This window comes from Triturus cristatus, chromosome 3_2 (genome assembly GCF_964204655.1).
Source record: "Triturus cristatus chromosome 3_2, aTriCri1.1, whole genome shotgun sequence".
NCBI lineage: Eukaryota > Metazoa > Chordata > Amphibia > Caudata > Salamandridae > Triturus > Triturus cristatus.
The window spans coordinates 349,425,422-349,447,235 of NC_140584.1; the positions used below are offsets into that span (position 1 = coordinate 349,425,422).

The following is a 21,814-nucleotide window of genomic DNA, read 5'->3' on the forward strand; positions in this document are numbered from 1 at the left end:
AGTGCGCATCACTGTTTGGCCGGCCCAAGACTTGCCAGCCAAAGCGTAATGCACACTTTAGTGTGCCCACCACTCCTCCCCTGCCCTACCCTGCTCTGTGAGCAGAGCAGCCCCACCCCCATGCTGCTGCAGCAGGAACAAATAAAATGATAATAACATCAAGTAATCATTTTATTTTTCCTTTCTTTCTTTGCTGCAAAGCAGTGGGTGACACTCCTTTGCCTTAGTGGAGGAGCCACCACTGTATGGGACCCTCTTTCCCACCAATTCTATTTCTTTTTCTGGCCTTTCACTCCCTAGCTACTGTTGTGTCTGTAGGTAGAATATAGTTTCTTCCCTGTCAGTAAAAATGAAAGCCAGAGATATGACCTGTAATTGTGACCTTAATGTCATAGAATTGGCTCTGAGCAGGGACTTAGCTTGGTCAGTAAGATTGGGGGAAGGTGAGCTATAGATTTCAAACAATCACACTAGCATATAATGTTAAAATACATTATACAACAAATAGGGGGCATGAGAGGGGCCTAGGGAGAAGTGGAAAGGGAGAGAATTGCGGATTAGCAAGAGTACTAAGTGAAAGAAAAGACAATGTTTTGTAAAATAACCAACATGTTCGAGGACTTTCAAAATAAATAAAGAGGGAGTGCGTGTGTGGTTTTTTCTGTGTTTATATAATAACTCCTAGTGAAATTGGACAGACACCTCACCATACGGGACTGAAAGCACCTGTACCCCACTATTTATCAGAACATTCATATATTAGGGGGGGGTGTAACAGCCCGTCCCCCACCCCCCTTTAAGCTTCTCCCTGAGTCTGAGGGAGGGTATCGGTGGCCGGTTTAGTGCTGATTTCATATTAAAGCATTTATATAAAGTGTTTACAGGTTCCTGAAGTGCTGGAACTGAAACGAACATATAGATAACATGACACTCAACCTCATGTACACATTTGTGTTGCCGTCACAAAAAGTGCAATTTGTAAAAACACAGGGTTTGTGATTGCAAAACACTTTTAAAAGTATCAACTCCCTTTTAGGAGCTGGAAAAGTCATTCAGGAAAAGACCTTGCAACTCGTATAAGGGCTTTTGCAATCCAATAGGATCTGCAAATAGGAGTGGAGTTTAAAGCATCTTCCCCCTTCTATTTGTGATTTGCAATGGAGTTTCCAATTGGTCCATAACATCAATAGAGGTTGCACATCATGGATCAGTTACTACGTCTGAGTTAGGGTGGTAACTGTTCTGCAGAGGCGAAGATGTCCACATATATAAGATTTCCCTTTTGGAACCATGAGGCCATCGTGGTGGAGAATGCAGTGGTCCAGCAAATCACTGCATTCTGTCCCTATGTCTTCTTTAAAAAGAGCTTTAAAAGCAGCCCCTGTCCCTTAAAATGGACATGGACTCCTTTGAAACAAGCATTGGCATAGCCAATAGGTCTCGCCTTTGGGACCTTATAAGTGTTTAGCCATACAACAGTTGCATAACTAAACACTGATAAGGTCCCAAAAGCGAGACCTATTGGCTTTGCCAATGCATGTTTTAACTGCTGTAATCTATTGAAGCCTCACGGAAAACATCAAAGCGGCCCGCGGCCGCGAAAGTAAAAGTAATTGCGGTAAAGCGCGATGCGCGCGCCCGCGCTCATGCACTGTAGCTCTAGGCTGGCCTGGTAGCACTTTTTGGAGCCCTCACAAAATGTCTCGCCAGACCAGCGCATGCGCTGGGTCAGGCGAGACCTAAAAATGCTTCCAGTGTTTACTAAAGCAGCTGTCAGAGTGGCAGTTTGCTGTTCCTTGTAGGACACTACCCTTGCATTCACAGATAATCACAAAGATTGCACTATCACAAAGAGGGTCACAAGTTGTGGCCTGCCTAATACAATATTCATTAGGCTAGCCGTTTCGCAAAACCCTGCAAACTTATAAGTTTGATGTGCCCTATTAGTATACAAGTAGCTTTGCAAGCTGCATTCCCATTCACAAACCAGTCACTGTACACATTTTGCATCGCTGGTTTCCTAAGAGGAATAATGCGGCAAGCCAATTGTCAGTTGCCAAAAGAATTAAGTGTAGACATTTTTCTCACTTTTGTTTTTCAGGACACTTGCTACAACCGCCACAGAATGTTACCTTTGACACAAAGAATTTCGCTATCATCATCAAATGGCTTCCAGGCGCTGGATATCCTGCAGACGTCCGATACACAGTAGAACACAGGTAAAGATAAATATCAGACAAAAAGCGGCACTTTGCTGTCAAATCTAGGGTGCCCTTTTTTTCTGGTTTAAAGTTCTTTTATTTATAAACCTTTAAAAATCAAAAATGCTTCCCAAGTCTAAACCAGCCATCTTCAAGAGAATAGGGTGCCCTTTAAATATGAATGGTGAATTGCACTTTTCTAAAGGTGGGCAATATGCAAACCTTTATAATTTCACTGTGTTGCTAATTCATTACAACAAATGTTAGAAAGGACAGGTGGAAGTTAAACCTGTTAGGCTTGTTCACTATACCTTCCCACCCTAGAGGTTGATTCATCAAAATGCCAGAGGTTACCAAAGTGGCAACAAACCCCTTTGACTCCGGGTGACATCACAGGATGAATCACTTGTCCCCCATTTAGTCCTTCAACAGCTTCTTATTTGCTACTTAGGAGCAAGCAATGTATAATAAAGAAAGTTTGCTCTCCTTTTTTCCCCTTTCTCCCTGAACTTTCAAACTTGGGGATGCAATGGAGTTCCCAAGGGTTCCAAAAGGCAAGCCATTGGTACCAGTTGCACCCCGTGACTAACTCTTATTTATTTACGTCCATGCTTCCATCATCCATACTTAATTTAACACCCTTGAAGAAATAGATTTAATTGGATGTTTTTCACAAACAAATCTCACTTACACCTGTCGTACTAACACTTTATATGGCTAGTTTACATATTGTGTAGAGTACATAGAACTAGGGTTAGAAAATGTGTAATACAATTCTAGGTTAACTATTGACTTTACCAAGTATTGCCTTCCATCACTGTCAGTCTGAAAACGGGTCATCGGTGCACATTTTAAGACTTCCTGTTGCAGGTACACCTGATTCTTTCATGTGTTACCAGGAAGTGACCAATGGTGGGTGAAAAGCATTTACACGAGTGTTGTTGGACTTGACCCTTTCATCCCCAGATGATTTGCCTTCACTCCTACTATTGCTGAATTCATTTTTTGTTGGCCTTGGGACTCTGTGCACATTCTCACTTTTAACCAGTGATACATTGCTTGTGCTCTCTCCCCTAAACTTGGTAATGTTGGCTTATTCTCAATTGGCCTATTTAATTTACTAGTAAGTCTCTCGTAAAGTGGCACTATCTGTGCCCGGGGCCTGTAAATGACATGTTTCTAGTTGACCTGCAGCACTGATTGTGCCATCCAGCTAAGCAGCTCTTTAAACATGACTCAGGATTGCAGCCTGTGTGTGTGCAGTTTCAGACTGCCATTTCAACCTGGCAAAGTAAACCTTTTGCCAGGCCCAAACCATACTGAGTAAACAGTCCATAGCTGTGATAATAGGATGCCGTGTTGGAACAATTTAAAGCCCAAGGTGAGGATACTGGCTGATCCTGATGCATGAGCTGGGGAATGCACCGGCAGGTTCTTGCCCTTGATGTTCCCCTACTACCTGTTATCGGTATTGACCGTTGACTCTTGTGACATCTCGTGGGGATGGATGAATCACACTCTCATTGCTTTATGTTGATTGAATGGTGGATGTGACACTAACAACCTGGTCGATGTTGGGGGGTGGTTGTGTTGAACTTTCCTTTTGCTTTCTCCTTATTCGATCTCTATGTAATTTATAACATCAGAAATTCAAGTACTGTACATGGCTCATCGCTGAATTCAACCTAACCATGATTTATCATATGTATGTGTAACTGTTGCTATTCGGTTGGCAATTCCACCATGTATGATAATGTCCATGGCAAAAGGATACTTTTTTTTAAATCATAAAAGTCACCCCTAGAGTAGGCCCTGGACTGCCCAGAGGGCAGGGTAAAATGTATTTAAAATGTAGGACATGTACTTTTAAGTTTTACATGACCTCTTAGTGAAAAACCCCTAAATTTGTTTTTCATTACTTGAAGGCCTACCGCACTCATAGGATAACAGTGCAGTTACTGTATTAAAATGTACAAGTGTCATTTCGGAAGAGGAAAAGGTACCCGGCTTATGTTTGGTGCCGCTGAAATTTAAATTTCAAATTCCAACTTATGGGGAAGTCGTATTTTAAATTACAATTTTGAAAATGCCACGTTTAGAAAGTAAAAGACACACAGATGATGGACGGAATGCAGAGCAAATCAAACATTCACCCAACAGTCAATAGATCTGGGTTAAATCCATTGTTCTTTTGCTCACCATGCCACCCCAGTTTAGACCCAGCCATATGCAAGTCAGTCTTGACCCTGTGCCTCATGGGAACAGTCCAGCCCAAACTGCCAAGCTAGGTCCTCCCTGGACCAAAAAAAAAACATCTTGGGACCCTGCGCTTCATGGGGACAGGTTCAAGACTGATTTTCCTATGGCTGGGTTCAAACTTGAGTGGCATGGGGAGCAAAAAAAGATGGATTTGGACCCAGATCTCTGTACTGGGGTGAATGTATGACATTGCTCTTCATTCTGTCCATTAATTGTTCTTTTTGCACTTTTAGAAAGTTGGCATTTTCTTGCCTTAGCCATTTGATTTCTGCAGGATGCCTCTGGGCCACATGACTGGGAGTAGGTGACAGTTGGATTTTGTGTATTCCTCCTAGAATGCCACAATCAATGGGGAGATTAAGTGTAACTGGATGGGCCATTACATGCAGGATGGAAGGGAGGAACTATGTCCAAACCTACTTACATTTGAATAGGCTCTGTCCTGTTTCCACACAAAGGGCTGTATGCACCCTGTAGTTAGTCTAGAGCCAGGGCTAGGTAGGTAGGGCACATGCTCACTTCAAAGGCATGCTTCTAGTAGCCTCTCACACTTCAAATGAAGTGAGTACAAATACTGGACCTCAGACACCAACTCTTCAGTTCACTGGTGGGGCTGTGGATACTCTGCCTGGAAGAAGGACTGCTGTGCTGCCAGAAGGACTACCACTCAGCTGGACTGCTGCTCTAAAGTAACTGCTGCCCTGCTGTGCTGGCCTGCCTGTTGCCCTCTTGGCTGGGTGAGAAAAGAACTGGACCTGCAACTTAACCCTTGAACCCCGGACACCAGAGTGACTCCAATGGATAGTCTGCTGGCCTCTTGACCTGAGCCTTGGGGACATAACAGGCTCCCCAACATGCTGCACCAGCCCCTGGGCCCAGTTGCGGTGGGTTCTTGTCCTCCAAGTGGTGCCCCTCATTTCACAGACCCTTGGTGTGGCTCAGGGAGCTGTATTCAAGCTTTTGGGCTCACCGTGACTGCAAATTGGCCCGTTCGCAGCAAGACCTCTCCGCTCGCACAACAATTTAACGTAAAGCTCCGTTAGCCACCTCTTACTGCCAGTCGGGGACCGCCAATGCGAAGCTCCAGCAACACCCGTGCGCGACGCCTGGCCTGCTCTTCACGCTACTAAGGCAGTTTCCCATTATGCCTTCCCTGCTTCTCGCACCCCCCTCCATCATGAACAAGACTCTTGGCACAGGTTTAAGAAGGTAAACTTCAGTGAGCCCAACCTTGATAACTGTAACCAACCTGGGCTCTATAGCAGTCGGTCCAACCAATTAGCCACGGATGGCACTTTGTGCTTTTTGGAATTTTTTTACACTTAAATATTTAAAAAAATCATAATTCTGGTTCTGCTGACTAGATTTTTGTCATTTTGGTCTTATTATTATTTTTTTTTTTAAATCTGCTCTATATTTATAAACTGGTGTTGGATCCTTTTTGTGTGCTGTTTTCACTTTATTACTGTTTGAAGTGTTGCACACATACTTTACTCATTGCATCTAAGTTAAGCCTGACTGCTCTGGGACATGCTATCAGAAGATTGAGCACAGGTTTCTTTAAGATTGGCTGTGCCTCACGCTGGCAAAGATTGTGATTTCAGTCAACTAGCAACCCAATTTCTCACATGTCTGGATATCCGATGAATTAGATTTCAGTGTGTGTTTACTCTCTGGACACTGTTACACACACTCCTGCGCAAGTCAGTTGGTACAACTTAGTTTAAAAAATGTGACTAGACAATCTACCTATCTGTGAGTAGATTACCCATGTGTATTACACTATATACAATTGCTTAATGTTTAGGAATTTTTTTTTAATTGTGTCGGTGTAAGTTATGACTTTATTTACGTGCGAGCGAGACATGAGGAAATTGTGAATCAGACATTTAAGTAGTGCAGATTTAATAGTGAATATCTTTGTTTATTTAAAAAATCCTGGTACAATCTAAAGAATGTTATATTAATCAGTTCCTTGATTCAAACATAGATGTAATTTTGTTGTTTTGAACAGACAGAAACGTTAAATTTAAAGATCAGCAGATGTGATGCTTGCCTGGTAGAAATTGGGATTCTGGCTGGCCGAGGTATTCACCCTGTCCAAGCAAGCACCACAATCCAAGTCACAGTAAGCTAGATACACACTAAAAGATAAACTGCGCTCATCCTCTGGTAGCTTAGTGCAGAGTAGTCAGGCTTATCTAAAGAGGCAATATGTGACGTATGTGTGCAATACAACAACAGTAACACTGTGAAAACACCACAAAAATACATCACACAGGTTTAGATAAATAGATTATATTTTTTATAAATAAATCAAGACCAACACAATAACAATCCAATCAGTAGAAGTTGAGATATTAATTTTTAAAGATTAACTACAGTTCTAGCGCTTAGAAGCGATAAGCGCCAATGGGGGTTAACTGGTCGCGCTGGACCATGGTAAAGACAACAGTTCGAGCCGATAGCGATGAAGCCCAGGCCAGCTACAGGATCCATGCACGACCCGGTGAACAAAGTACCTTATCCTGGTTGCAACTGCCATATGCGGGGCACCATTGAGCGATGTGCTGATGTCGATCCCGCAGTGGTGGCAATGTGTTGGTTCCACAGACGAGATGCTGAGCTGAGATACAGTGGTTATAAACTGCAATGTGTCGGGTTTCTCCACGCAGTCGAGGGGATGCATTGATTTCTCCAAGCTGCCTCGTCGGCAATGTGAGGTTCCGATATGTTGGTACTCTCAAAGTGAGGTGTTGTTTCCAAGACCAATGCAACAATTCTACTCTCAAAATTGGGTTGATGCACCGGTTCTGCTACACACAGACAGGAGATGCGTCAAATTCCTTGATGCAAGTTTCTGGGTCTACTTCAAGAAAACCAGGCACAGGAGCAGAGGTAGAGACTTTGATATCCCTGTGTCTAGAGCAACAGGAGGCACGCCAACAAGCCCTTGGAGAACACTTGGATAGGAGAGCAGAGTCCAGATCTCCTTCAGCATAGTCAGAGAGTAGCAGGCAGCAAGAGGGCACCGGAAAAAGCACCCCTTCCAGGTCAGCTGTCCAGCAAGGAGTCCTTTAATCAGCACAGCAGTTCTCCTGACAGAGTTTCAGTTGAAGGTACAGAAGTGACTGATTTGTTGGGGTCGGAAACCCAGCACTTATACCCAAATGTGCACTTAAAGTGGGGTTGACATCAAATAATTGTCTTTGAATTGCACAAGTTTTCTTGCAACTCAGTCTTGGCCCCAGACTACCTGTAGGGGGTTCTCAGCTCTTTGGGTGGTGTAAGGCCACTACCTATTGAAGTGTGTCAGTTCCCCCTCCCTGCCTAGGCAGGCCCAGCATAATGCAGATGTATGTAGATGGGTACTTATACACACCTAGCCTGTCTGTGACTGTCTAGAGGCAGTGCACAAAGTGTAGCTGTCACCCGTTCCAGATGTGTATTGGAGATAGGCTGGAAGGCACACAGAGCTATAAGTGCAGAGAAATGCCTACTTTCTATAAGTGGCATTTCTAAAGCAGTATTGTTAAATCCAACTTCATCAGTAAGGGGGATTTATCAATACCATTCCAAAGATATAAAACATGAAACAGCCACTCCTTTCTAATCATGAATTACAACTTAAAAGTGTATTGAGGAATTCCCAATGTTAACCTATGAGAGAAGCAGTTCTCACAATAGTGAAAAATGAATATAGCTGTTTGTCACTACCAGGACATGCAAAAAATAAAAGTATATCTCCTACCTTTTACTCACACTGCATCCTGCCGTTAGGTGTGCTTAGGGCCTACCATAAGGGTGACTTCTGTGTAATAAAAGGGGAGGTTAAGGCTTGACAAGTAGTTTTAAGTAGTTAAAGTTGAAGTGGCAGTACACTGCACACACAGACCCTGCAATGGCAGGCCTGAGACAGATTGAAAAGGTTACTTATGTAGTGGTACAATGAGTGCTGGGGGAAAGGGGTGAGGGGGTACGGGTTAAAAAAAATTACTTACCTCCTGGCCAGCCGATGCCGCCTCTCCTGCATCCTCTTCCTGGCTTCTTGCAGGAAAAAGGAAGCAGGAAGCACCATGGCTCCCATGTTCCCCGTAGCTAATCACAATGCTGCAATATCATCTGGAGGGGTGGGCATGTTCTCCATGCAGACTGTAATGCAGTCTGCATGGAGAACATGGTATGTGCGCATGACTGTTTTGGGTGGCCCGAGAGGGCCGGCCAAGCACTCACATAGGGAGTGCAAACCACTTCTCCCCCTGCTCTGAGAGCAGTCCCACCCCACAAAGACGCCACAACGGTAACAATTAAAATGATAATAACCTCGAGGCATTATCTTTTTTTTTTTTTTACACTACATAAAGCAGAGGAGCCGCTACTGCACACATATGATCTTTGGCATTCCCTTTGGTAAAATGTGTGCTATGGACACTCCCAAATTACAAAGTGAAATATTTTACTGAGAATACCCACCTTGGCGGAGGACCTGTTGGGACTCCATGGGATCCTTCTTGCCCAATCCCAAAGCCCCCTCTTAATAGTTTGATCACTATTTTGGTTCTCTGCTTTGCCTAGGAAACATCCTTATACAAAAATATGAATGCAGCAGTGAAGTGTCCATGCCTCAGCATTTAGTACCTTATCGCAGTAATTCCAAAACCTTTTAAGAACACGACCCAATTTTTAGAATGGCAAACTTTTGTGGCCGACCTAGCTTTAACGGACATGAGACAAGCGATTTTTTTTAACATAACTAAAGCATCATGTGGTAGCTCACTATCATTTACAGACAGCTCATTTTCTATTGAAATGGCCACTAAATTTGCACAGCCATACAATTTGACTGATAAAACTATATTGCACACAAATGTTAATGTTTGGAAATTGGGTTTAAGTGAATAGTCATCATTTTTGAACCACCAAGTAAAGTGTTTTGATTTGTTATGAGCCTTTTAAAATCTTTTATTCCATCACAATTCAGAATTACAAAAAGTGTGCTTCATTTTTGCATTCCTAGCTGCTGAGTGTGCAGGGTTAATTTACAGATATTTACATTTTGTTGGGTGTTACAAAAAATGTCCTACACAGTGATATTACACAAAATGATGCACCCCTCATGCAAAATGTAATAAGGTTTCTCTGAGTCTCCCATGTCTTACAGACCTTTTTGGCTTTGAGCCTAAATATTAATATATATTATTAACTGTGGCAGGTTGATGCTTGTCGCTCTGCCTCAGGTCATGCATTGTTTTTAAAAGTATGTGTTTACTGTATTTTCCACTGACACTGTTAACAAGAGCACAGCATGCTTCACACAGATGAGTTAGACACGACGCAGTGAGCCATTTCAGCTTATTATTGTGACCTGCTTTAAAGATTTATGATGTCATTGTTAAGGAGCAAATGCTCGCAAGCAGATACCCTTATGTAGTGTATGGAAATAGCTGTGTCATCCTAATGGAGGTTGTTTGGTTCCAGGCGTGGTCAGAACAGGCAAGAGCAGTGGGGCGGGGTCAAGGGGATTCAGGGAAGTCGACATATGACGCGATAGGGAAAATAAAATAAAATAAAACCACTTATCTTGTGCTCGCCGCATCTCTGAGTCGGAAAATGATAACTTATAGATGCCCTATTGGGTACAATTAAAGCATGAAAAACGAGCACATTGATGAACATCAGTGAAACATTAAACCTAGAAAAAAAATTCCATGACCTTAAATGTCTTTCTGTTTGAGTATTTCAGTGAATTGTTTACTGGGGAGTGATGCATAAATTATAGTTTTCAAAATATAATTAGTCAGTTAGTCAGTTATATTGATTTTTAAACAACTTCACTGCAGTTCACCTAAAGAACAGGCACAAGTCACCTATAGGTATTTGATTCATTATAACTTTTCTGTTTAGATGATGAAAGATATGTAGCGCTGAATGTTGTAATTGCCTCTACGGTATTATTTTATTTGTACATCTGCATCCTCTCAGTAGTTTTTAAGGTTTTGATTGAAGGATTACTTTTAGATTTCTTTGTAGGTACTTTTATTTGCTGATGCATATTCAATAAGGCTTTTATTACGGTTCCTTAAATATCCATTAGATAGATGAGCAGTTAAAGTGGTGACTGAGGGGGCCTCCCCCACTAAAAGCAGCAGTTTGTCAGGTCAGAATATATAGCCTGACACTTGACCTTTGTCTTTGAAGCGCAGAAAATGTGACAAGATAAATGCAGAATTTAAAGGCATCTTTATTTATTGCTTGTACTCTAAAGACCCACAAAAAATATGTGCATGAGGAAACTCTTCCCTAGTGGGATCCACAGTGCAACTTCTCTAGTAACAAAATGAGCAGTTCATGCATAAAAAAACATACATTGTCACTGTGATGCAAAAACTAACAAGAATTTGCAATGCAATAGGTCTTGCATTTATGATAGTTTGAGCTATTGGCATTGTAAATGACAATGCCTTATATGTATGCGTTGTTTTTAAAACAGATAAATAAAAAACAATGTCATTTATAATACCAATAGCTTAAGCTCTCGCAGATGTGAGACCTATTGCATTGCAAATGCGTGATATAATTTTTTTTTAAAGCGTTAGGAGAGAGCGTGTCCTGCCTGCAACAGCATGCAGGACAATGCTATTTGAGAAAATAGTGTTTGGAGGCTGTAATTAAAGCCTACCGAGCAACAACACATGTAACAGAGGGTGTCGCTATGGGAGGTTACACAATGAAACAAGGTGGTACTAAGGAGGGACTACTAAGCCTTTTGACCAATGAACAGCCACAGTTTACAGTGGAAAATGACACAAGTCAATGAAAAATGTGGACAGAGAGTGGGTGGAGCTTCAAGTCCCTACCTCAATACAGCATACCTCGCAGAGCATCACATGCGCTGCCCAGGCTCGACCTAATAAAAACCACTGACGTTTCCAACTGAAGGTGGCTATGCAGCTTAACACCCACCTCAATGCACTTCACATGACTTTTTATGTATTTTATTATTTATTTATTTTGGAGGGCAAAAGTCTGTACACAAGCCAGCTTCTAATTACCCATTAACAAACAACAATAGCAAATTCACACAATAAAATAAGAAATATGAAAAGAAAAAAGCAATCTAAAATAAAAAATAATTATTAACAATGTAGAGAAAACAGTCACACATATGTTGAGAGTACTTTCTTTTAAAACTCTTCAGCAACTGACAATTTGTGCACAAATTGGGATTCTGAGTTTTGTGATAATTACAGCAACTAGCAGGTTTTTTTCCACACAATTGTGCCGGGTAGTACTTATAAAAATGTGTGGGGAAAACTGCAATATTGTGTGATCTGAACCTTGGGATGGGAGAAGCGTGCCATATTACCATATCATCCACCATTGCAAGGATCAGAATTCGAATTAGTGAGGTAATGTTACACACAGTAAAATCAAACCCCACAACCTTTATAATAGTGGGACCTTTATTTGCCATATGAGTGTACAGCATTGTAAAAAATTAACCCCTAGCTCTCAATCTTTCTTACATTGAGGCATTACAATATATCAACAAAATAATATGGCATGGCCGGAGGCACGGCTAAAGGCTACATCTCGTTCCTCTATTCGCTCCTTCTTACAGCAGGTTCTTCTTTGCCCCCGCGGCATACAGCTTTCTGAGAGGGCACCCTGCAAACCCCCATAACAGAGAAACAATGGAGCTCTCTATATAAATATATCGCTAAATATAATCTCTCCATGTTCCTCTGGGAAGCCCATTATAAGATCATGTACGACTGGTACCTACACCCCTATAAACTACACACTCTTTTTCCAAATAAAACAGGCAGATGCTGGAGGGGATATGGGCTTTTGGGAGACTTCCGTCATTTATTGTGGGACTGCCCCACTATTCAACCCTTCTGGAAGGACATTCTCTCCCAGATAAAAAAAGATACTAGGATATCTGATATTAGAGTCCCAGAACAGGTCTTGCTGGGGTTGCGACCCCAGCTGAAACACCAATCCTTTGGGGACCGCTCCATCACGTGGTTATGCCTGGGGGCAGCAAAAATGGCGGTGACCGCAGTGTGGAAGAAACCGGAGGCCCCCTCTCTCTCCCAATGGCATGCGCGGCTGTGACGGGCACTAGCCCTCGAGTGCAAGACTGACATTATGACGGACTCTAGAAAAGGGTTTAAATACATTTGGAGTCTGTTAGTGGGGTTCCTATCGGAAGGTCTGCCACTCCTTGCCTGTGCTCTGCACCTTTCCCAGACATTGGAAACTTAGATATTGCAGTGGTCCCTCTGGGGCCCTGGGGCCTTGAGGCTTTCACATCTCCCTGCATGATTGGATCTCCCACATACCCAGGTCCAGGAACCATAGGACCCTCGTCCTTACCCATGATAAGGCCTCTGTCCGCTTCGCACCCTCTTCTGTACACTATAGAAATGTGCATATAGGATATACCACGGATGGTACAGAGAACTTGTGGGAAAGATGTGTTTTTATCTTTAGCTATCTAAAGATCTTGGCTTGTGGCACAGCTATGCTGAGCCTCAGAAGTTGTTAATTTTTGAAAATGCAATAAAAGGATTTTAACAAAAAAAAGAATTACGGCACTGAGCCTGCTTTATCAATTACTTTAAAAAAATGTATTTGACATGGAAAAATGCATCTGACAAAAAGGGGAAAAGAAAAGAGGAACTTCAGTAAATGTATTTGGTCTTTTGAAATTTACTTTACGTTTGAGTTCATAATCGGTTTACCACTTCATTGGGTTCTGAATTATCTGTTCCATCTAGTGCTGTCATTTGGTTTCATGTGGGTGGTTCTTTCTAAGTTTAGCATTGTTTTCCACTGCCTGTAGTTTCGTCTTTTTGCACAGTGGTCACTTTTTTTTTAAAAAGCGTTGCTGTCTAGACATTGTTTTCTGTGATCTCATCTGTCTGATTTCCTGTTCCCTTTGAACTTTTCAACATTTGAAGGATCTGCTCATCAATGAATTCAATACCCACAGTACGCTGTAAAACATGAAAAATGCAATAAGACATGCCACCTTAAAATTCCTACACTGTCTCCAGGAATACATTCAGTGGCTCCGCACTGTGCACAAGATGATTTCTGGAGCTCAAGGCACATGCAGAAGTTGTCCCTGCACTAGGCAGCACTCAAGAACTTATAATTTGTAATCATACAGTAGATTTTACGGCCACAAAAACACTGGAGCAATTCCATTGAAGTTCTTTGCTCTAGGCTCTAGCACGCACAACCTAACTTCAGAGCAGAAACAAAGCACTTGCACTTTGCAAGATGTGTAACCAGCAAATTGGCCCAAAAACTGTCACCCAGGACACCCAAGGCTGCAAACAGGTAAAGGTGGATCAGATGCTAATCATGCGTTGCAGTACTTTAGCTGTTCTTATCTAGCCACATTGTTGATGCTATATTAAGGCCACTACAAAAGCCGCCTTACACCACCATAGAGAATGGCCACAGGAGGGCACAAGATTATAATCTATTGTCTTTCTGCTGGGGAATGCAGCATCCAAAGAGCAAAATGTCATCTTAGACAATGTTCAGGAAAAATCTTGCACAGCAGCAGACTATTACATATTTCCCTCTCTCCTACTTTATTTATTTATTCCCAACCACAGACAGGAGAAGCAATTGTAGTCCGTACACTCTATTGTGTTTACCTCACCAGCAGCCTTTTACCTAGAAAAACACCCTTCTGCATCACTGAAGGCTTTTTTTATGACCTAAACTAGCAAACTCTTTGAGCACGTATTGCAACAATGCGTCCTGAAATGGCCAAAAGGCAACATGGTGATGACTATAAAAACTTCATAGGCAAAATGCATTAAAACATTGATAAAGCAGTGTTTTCTGATACAACTGTTTTGTGCAGCTCAAATTGGTAGATCTTTGTGGTACTTCCGCAACTCGTGGTGCTCCAAGGGAAGTTGCACTTGTTTTTAAATCCATGTCGGTGGGCTATGGTCCTGACCAAAATAGGTTAACTATTGCCCTCGCAATTCTTCAATTAAAGAATGTCCGGGTGGTTTAAAAGAAACAAAAAACATGAAATCTGTGAAAAAAGAAGTCAAATGTTTATCACTTCAATATACTGATGAGTGTTCAGACTCAGAATCATAATACTTTATTGTATAAGTCTCTCAAAAATAGGCCATACAATGCAAAATCAGAAACATTAAACAATTGCCAAAATCAGAAACATTAAACAATTGATAACACACCAAAATATGTTTCATGCTAAAAACATTTTTTAAGAAGACTAAAAGGAATCTCCACTGCCAAAAAAATCCACTCATAATTAAAAACAGTCATTAAAAAGTTCTAGTGCTTAATGTTTGGCCTACTCAAAAAGTGCTGGTATTCAGTATAAATGCAGTAGTGATTACAGACCGTAGTGACATCTAGTTAATTATAGAAAACTTGATAAAAACGCTATAAAAGATCATCCGGAAAGCCATATTTAGGAACTCGGGAACATATTGACATGCCTCTAACACCACCGGAGAGTCACTTTTCTTGACGCTCCGGTGGCGCTTTATGCAAGCGTATATTTACAAGGCCGTGCAAAGCCACTTTCCGTGGCTTAACATAGCCTTGTAAATATGGCTCTCTGCAATACAGTTTTCTGTGGCAAAGGGGAGTGCAATGGATGTTGCTGTGGGCGTTCCCAGCAACACCCAGGGCTTTTTAACACTGCTCCAGATTTACAAGAATCTGTAAATCTGAGGCAGCGCTAAAAACTAACGCCTTTCAAAAGGAGGCATTAACGTAGTGCAACAAGGAGAAATACTTTTATTTCTCTGCATTTTTTGCTCTGCCTCTTTTGCTCTTTCTATGTATGTGGCATTCTGCAGCTCACATAAAAGGAGCAAAATGCCATTAATGATTGTTTCTTGCACAAGCCAGGGGTGTAACAATAGCCCCTGAAGTCACCGACCTGCAGGGGGGCCTCTGAGCTCCGAGGGGCCTCCTCCAACACTGTGCATGAGTAGCAGGCAGCTGGCCTGAGAGCTTCTAACTGGGTCCATGAGCGTGGAGAAGCCCTTTCTGTACTTTGCAAGGGGGCCCCCTCAAGTTTTGTTACGCCACTAGCACAAACACAATCATCCCTGCAACGCAGGCACCCCTGCATCATGGTGCAAGGGTGCCTGAGTTGGCGCTGGCAGCTTTTATAGTGTCAGCACAGGGGTAAGCACAGGGATGCACCGTATTCTTGTTAATATGGCGCATCCTGGCATTTTGAAAACGACACAGCTTGACGCAGCCAAGTTGCTTGCAGCACCGCGCTGCGCCATTTTCATGGAAATATGCCCCTCACTGCTGCTAAAGTTTTTCTTGCGATGGATCTGAAAGAATTTCAAATCACTAATAAAGTGCTCACAAGAGATCCCAATTTCTTGGCATAAACATAACAACTATATTGCAAGTTAAGTGTTTAAAATATCACTTCCTGTTGTGGTAAGTGAGAAGTGCTCTTAAATTTGCAGATGTATAGTTTTGTTATCTGACCGTTCAATTTATGGGCCCAAAGAAACCTCTTGCTAACTATCTGACTGCTCTGCAGCCCTACTTGTTCTCGGATTCAAAAAACAAAATCCAGGAGGAAATGCCTCACTCTCACCCTTTGCCTACCTTTTACCTTTCATTTCATGAAAGGAATTTTCCCAGAGCAGTTAAACAAACAATAATGAACCTCTAAAAGCCCTCTAAATATAACATGATTTGGGCTAATCTGGCTTTGAAGACTAAAGACAACATAAAAGTCAATTTTTAAAAAAAGTAAACATTTCTATTAAGGACACAGAGGCGAGGATTAGGCTTATCTTTCCTCGTTTATTTCAAAAGCAGCCATCATAAAAACACCGAAGACTACATATCCCATGAGTCTTCAGAAAAGCAACATCTTCTAGAACACAGAGTTTCTAGCCAATCGGGCATCTCCTGGCTCCATATCTAACAATGAATCCTGCAGCATTTCTTCTTGCGACGAAGCCAACTGTGGAAGATCTCTACTCCTGTTTCGACTTCTCCGAACCTATGGATAAAGAAAGGAGTCGTAACCTTCTGAGTGCAGGACAACTATCTCATTTCTTAAAACCGAGCCTTAAAATCAGGAAAACGCTTTACTTACATCATTACATATGTCTCATAACCAGGGTGGGTTTAGAATTATTCTAAGGGTGGGCTAATCCTTGCCTCTGTGTCCTTAATAGAATTGAAACTTTCCGTTACGAAAGCTAGGATATTTTTCATTCTATGTCAGGACACGAAGGCAAGGATTTGGCTAGTTTAAAGCTTATCAACCACTAGGGCCACAATGTAGGAGACCGGTTTAAAGTGAAACCTCTTAAAAGTGGAATCTGACGACCAGACGGCCGCATTCAGGATGTCCTCCAAGCGGACTCCTAGCATATAAGCTTTCAAGGCCATTGCGCCTCTGGCAGAGTGCGCACCGAAACCCTTCATGTCGATGCCGGCCTCGAGCATCACCCAGCGAGCCCATTTTGCAATGGTTGGGGAAGAGACTGCTCTAAAGGGTTTCCTTAGAGCAATGAGCAGTTGACCCTCTCCATGCGGACGTAACTCTTCCGTCATGCTTTCGTAAGCCTTGATACATCTTACCACACAGAGCTTCGGAACTTCTGGGAAGGCTGGGTAGGAAATGACCCGTGAGTGACACTTGGTTATCTGTGATATATGGAAGGTCAACCCATCTGGAGTGAAGGAACTCCCTGAAATATCCTGAGCTCTGACACTCAAGACCCTTCGGCAAGACACCAGGCTCAACAATATGGCCAGTTTGGCCGACAACTGTTTATGCGAAAGGTATTTGTTACTAGGCCAAGTGGAAAAAAAGGTTCAGGACCTTATTAACATCCCAGAGGGCCGAGTACCTCGGTTCCGGAGGAAGGGAAAGGCAGATGCCACGCAGCAGTCTCATCACCAACTGGTGTTTCCCCACCGGATGGCCAGCTACAGCGACATAACCAGCTGAAATGGCAGAACGAAAGATAATATCCGTCCTGTAGTTTAAGCTCTCAGGAGCCAGTTGGGCCACATAATTCAGGATGTGGACAACGTCTGCCCCTACAGGATCCAGACTCCGTTGCAAGCACCAACATTTCCATCGGGACCAGGCCGACCCATATCGTTTATGGTGCCGTCCGACCAGGCCTTTGAGAGGAGATCTGCAGCATCTCTCGAAATTCCCGGGATCATCCAACTATCCAGGTAATCCTCCATGCCATGAGCGAGAGGGAGTCGCTCATGGCTCATGATCAGAGGGTGAGGACTGCCCACAGGGTCGCTCAGGAGATGAGGGAGCGGGCATAGAAAGATTGGAGAATCCCAAGAAAGTTCCATCAGAACTGGAAACCAAGCTTGGGCTCTCCACATCGGGGTGATCACTACCAGCTCCGCCTTCTGGCACTGGACCTGCATCGTAAGCCGCATGATCATGGCAAAGGGGGGAAAGGCGTAGCCCTGTTCCGACCCCCAATCCTGAAGGAACACATACGTGGCCGTTGCTCCCGGGTCTGGTCTCCGACTGAAGTACAGCAAAAGCTGATGGTCCAGGCATGACGCAAAAAGGTCGATCGAGAACGGTCAACTCAGATCCTGTAGGGCTTGAAACATCGGAGGAAAAAGTTTCCATAGGCTCGAGTCACGGAGATGGCAGGACTGCCAGTCCGCTCCCTGGTTGGACACTCCCAGAAAGTGCTACGCTGTCACTGAAACCTGGTACAACAGACAATACTCCAAAAACTCCTTAGCTAAGTCTGCCAGGGCTTTGGAACGAGATCTGCCCAGGTGATTTATGTAATGGACTGCCTCCACATTGTCCATTTTCAGAAGGATGCAGGATTGAGCCCTGTCCTTGGTCCAGCAACGAACTGCGAAGGACCCTGCCATCAACTCGAGGCCGTTGATGTGCAACGCTTGCTCCTCTGCAGAGCACCATCTGCCAGTGGTGAACACTCCACATCACGCCCCCCAACCAGAACCGCTGGCGTCTGACTGGATCACCAGGTTCGGAAGAGCTCCAAAGATGGCATAACCGTTCCACGCCTCCATGTGAGAGAGCCACCAATTTAGCTCCTCTTTCGCCTCCTCTGAAAGAGGGACCTGTTGAGCGTATGTCAAGCCCCTATGTAAATGAGATGCTTTGAGTCTCTGTAGGGCCCAAAAATGCAGAGGACCCGGAAAAATGGCCTGGATGGAGGCCAAGAGCAATCCCACCACTCTGGCAATGCCGCGCAGAGATGTCCGGGGTCTCCGTAGGATCTGTTGGATCTCAAGGTGGATCTTCGTCATTTTCCTGGACGGGAGGCTCAAAGTCGCCTCCATAGAGTTTATCACAAACCCCAGGAACGTGATCGATTGCGTGCGGAGAAGGCAAGTCTTCGCCTGATAGATAACGAATCCCAAGGATTGGAGGAGGTCTATTGCCGATCGCAACTGCTGGGATAAAATCTGAGGACATTGGGCCCTGAACAGCATATTGTCCAGATATATGATCATCCTGATCGCTTGCAACCTTAACCTCTCCACCACTGGGTGCAGGATCTTGGTGAAGCACCACAGCACGGATGGAAGAGAAGAGAGGCTGAGAGGTGAACTCGGAAGTTTGGTCCTGCCACTGGAAGTGTAGGAAAGGATGGTGAGGCGGGAAAATAGGTACAGTCAGGTAAGCATCTTTGAAGTCTAAGCGGAGCATCCAATCGTTGGGGCGCAGAAGGTCACGGAATAGGTGGATGCCGTCCATCTTGCAATGGCGCTAGACCAACCACTCGTTGAACTCCCTGAAATTTATAACAGGCCGCTGACCTCCGTCCAGTTTCTGAACCAGGAACATATTGCTCAGGAAACCCCTGGGGTGGGGGGAAGAATGGCGGATCGCTTGTTTGTCCAGGAGGTCCTGGATTTCCTGCTGCACCAAAGCAGCCTTCTTGGCGGAGAAACCAATCGGGCCGGAGAAGAGACCTGAACTGGGGAGCCGTAGAACTCCACATGGAAACCCTGCACCAACTGCAACACCCAGGTGTCTGAAATAAGGGAACGCCAATTGTCTAGAAATAGCACCAGCCAGCCCCCCAAAGCTCAACAAGAGATAATACCAGAACTTACCGTGAGCTGGGGGAGCTCCGCCACCGTGGGCTCCTTTACGCTGGCCTCTGTGCCTGGAGCGGCCCCTGGTGGGGTAGAAACCTCCAAAGCGAGAGGAGTCCTTCCACTGTCCTCTCTCCGACTGCTGTACTCTGCCGGAGGCTATCTGCAATGAGTGGCCAGTCAAGCACCACCTACCACGGCCGGCCACCTGACCTGCTTTGGAAGTGGCTCATTCTCCCAGCTTAGGGTCCAGCTTGATAAGCAGCGATCTACGCATCTCGGTGGAGATGGCGCAGTTCACGTTACCAAGAAAAATAATGTCCCGCTGAGCCCAACTGGACAAAACCTCCGGGGGAATGAGTGCTTCCGACACCTTGGTGTCCTCAGCCATGTCAAATATTTTTACCAAGGGACCTGTGACATCCAGGAGTTTGTCCTGGCATGCGCGCCAGGACCTATCAATGCCCTTTTTGGGGTCCTTGATATACTTGATAAGAAACGTCGCCATCCTGGCGTCTACCTCGGGAGTAAAGGCTACCTTACCTCCGAGGGATGGCCGAGGGCACTCCGCCCAGAGGCTTCCGCAGGAGACTCGCCACGTATTTGGCTACTTTTTCACAAGGGGCCCATTCTGATGACCTGGGATGGAGGAGTTCCTCAGGGTCCAAGCGATCCAATTGAGGATCCGCTACTGCCTCAGAGGCCTGCTGGGGAACCTGCGCCAATGAAGGAGAAGGGCGCCAAAACCAGCTATGGTCAGACTTTCTGTCTGAACCACCCTGAGAGTCATCTAAGGGCTGTGGTGATTTCACTGCTACCCACCCCCCGGGAGAGGGACCTCCAGCGAGGCCAAAGGCGTGGGCGGCAAATTAGTGTCCAGGAACGCCTGCTTTAATCTGGCAAACACATCCAAATCTACCCCTTCTGGATGTGGGCGCTTGCGCAGTTTCTCAGAGGTGGGAGCGGTGGCCTGCTCTGTCGGTCGAGTGTCTGAGAGCCCTGGAAGCTCTTCCCCCGTGGGGAGGGGTTGTAGGCACTTCTGCGCCAGATCCAATAATTTCCTTCTCCAGAGGGGCCACCGCCGCTGAGACTGCCCTGACTATGGAGGCATCCACCGCATCACAAAAACCTTCCGTGATGGGGAAATACTGAGCCTCCTCACCCTCCTCGTAATAGTTATCAAATTTCTCCATGACCAACGCGGTCCTGAAGGAATGGAGGGCAAGAGGTGAGTATCAGGTAAGTAGGATGGCCACCCACCAGGCCAGAGGGCTAAGTATAATGGGTGGGAGCACCCGGGTTAAGGGACCCTGAGAAGGGAATGTATAATACCAATAAGGGTAGGAAGGGGGTTGAGTTTCACCCACTGAGGCCCAGCAGTGATAGACTGTCAGTACAAGGCTTGGCTGACAGGAGACACTGCTCCACAGAATGCCAAAACACCCTTATTTTCACACGGGCTGAGTACAAGAAACTATGCCTGGATTAGGCACCAGAACAGGCTATTCAAACCTGTTGATTTTACCCCTCAAGAGGTGTTTGGACGACAGGCAGCCGGGGAGCTTAACGGACGCAGACGGAGGTGCTCGGCAAAATCCTGAAACTGATGTGACCTCTGTTCCGCACCCGACAAGCAAAGAGCGTCTTAAGGCAGACGAAGAGGTGTGCGCCCTCTGGTGGCCAGCAGACCGCTGCGCCCTGACAGCGGCAATGAAATTGACCAAATGCGGCTGAGTAGGAGAGGAAAAACTGTTCCCATGGCCGCGGGAAAAAAAAAAAAGCTTCACAAAGGTGAGTAAGTGAGTGCACAACAGTACAAATAAAACCATCACAATCAAATGGGTGCCAAATGCTAAGGTCACATATAATCCCCCAAAACCCTTGAGGAAGTGAGGCACTTAACTGACAATGATGCTGCAGAAGCGAAGAAAGAGGAGATGCTGCAGGATTCGTTGTCAGTTTTGAAGCCAGAAGACCCCTGATTGGCTAGAGACTCTGTGTTCTAGAAGATGTTGCTTTTCTGAAGACTCATGGGAGATGTAGTCTTCGGTGTTGTTTCTGTTTATTTTTTTAAGATGGCTGCTGTTGAAATAAACAAGGAAAGATAAGCCTAATCCTCGCCTCTGTGTCCTGACATAGAATTGCCTTGTTATTTGCAATGCTATAATTTATATTAATGTAAGGTTTTTTCCGGGCACAGGAAAAATACAGGGATGGCAGCAGTC

At 44.5% G+C, this 21,814-nt stretch overlaps 1 protein-coding gene across 2 annotated transcripts in view; it reads left to right on the top strand.

Moving 5' to 3' along the window:
• Positions 1-21,814, top strand: part of IFNLR1 (interferon lambda receptor 1) — a 349,388-nt gene that overhangs the window by 64,330 nt on the left and 263,244 nt on the right. For both annotated transcript variants that reach the window (XM_085647854.1, XM_085647853.1), the window contains exon 2: positions 2,102-2,219. In XM_085647854.1, coding sequence (XP_085503980.1) covers positions 2,166-2,219 — 54 coding nt within the window. In that variant the 5' untranslated portion in view covers positions 2,102-2,165. The remainder of the gene's footprint in view (positions 1-2,101; positions 2,220-21,814) is intronic.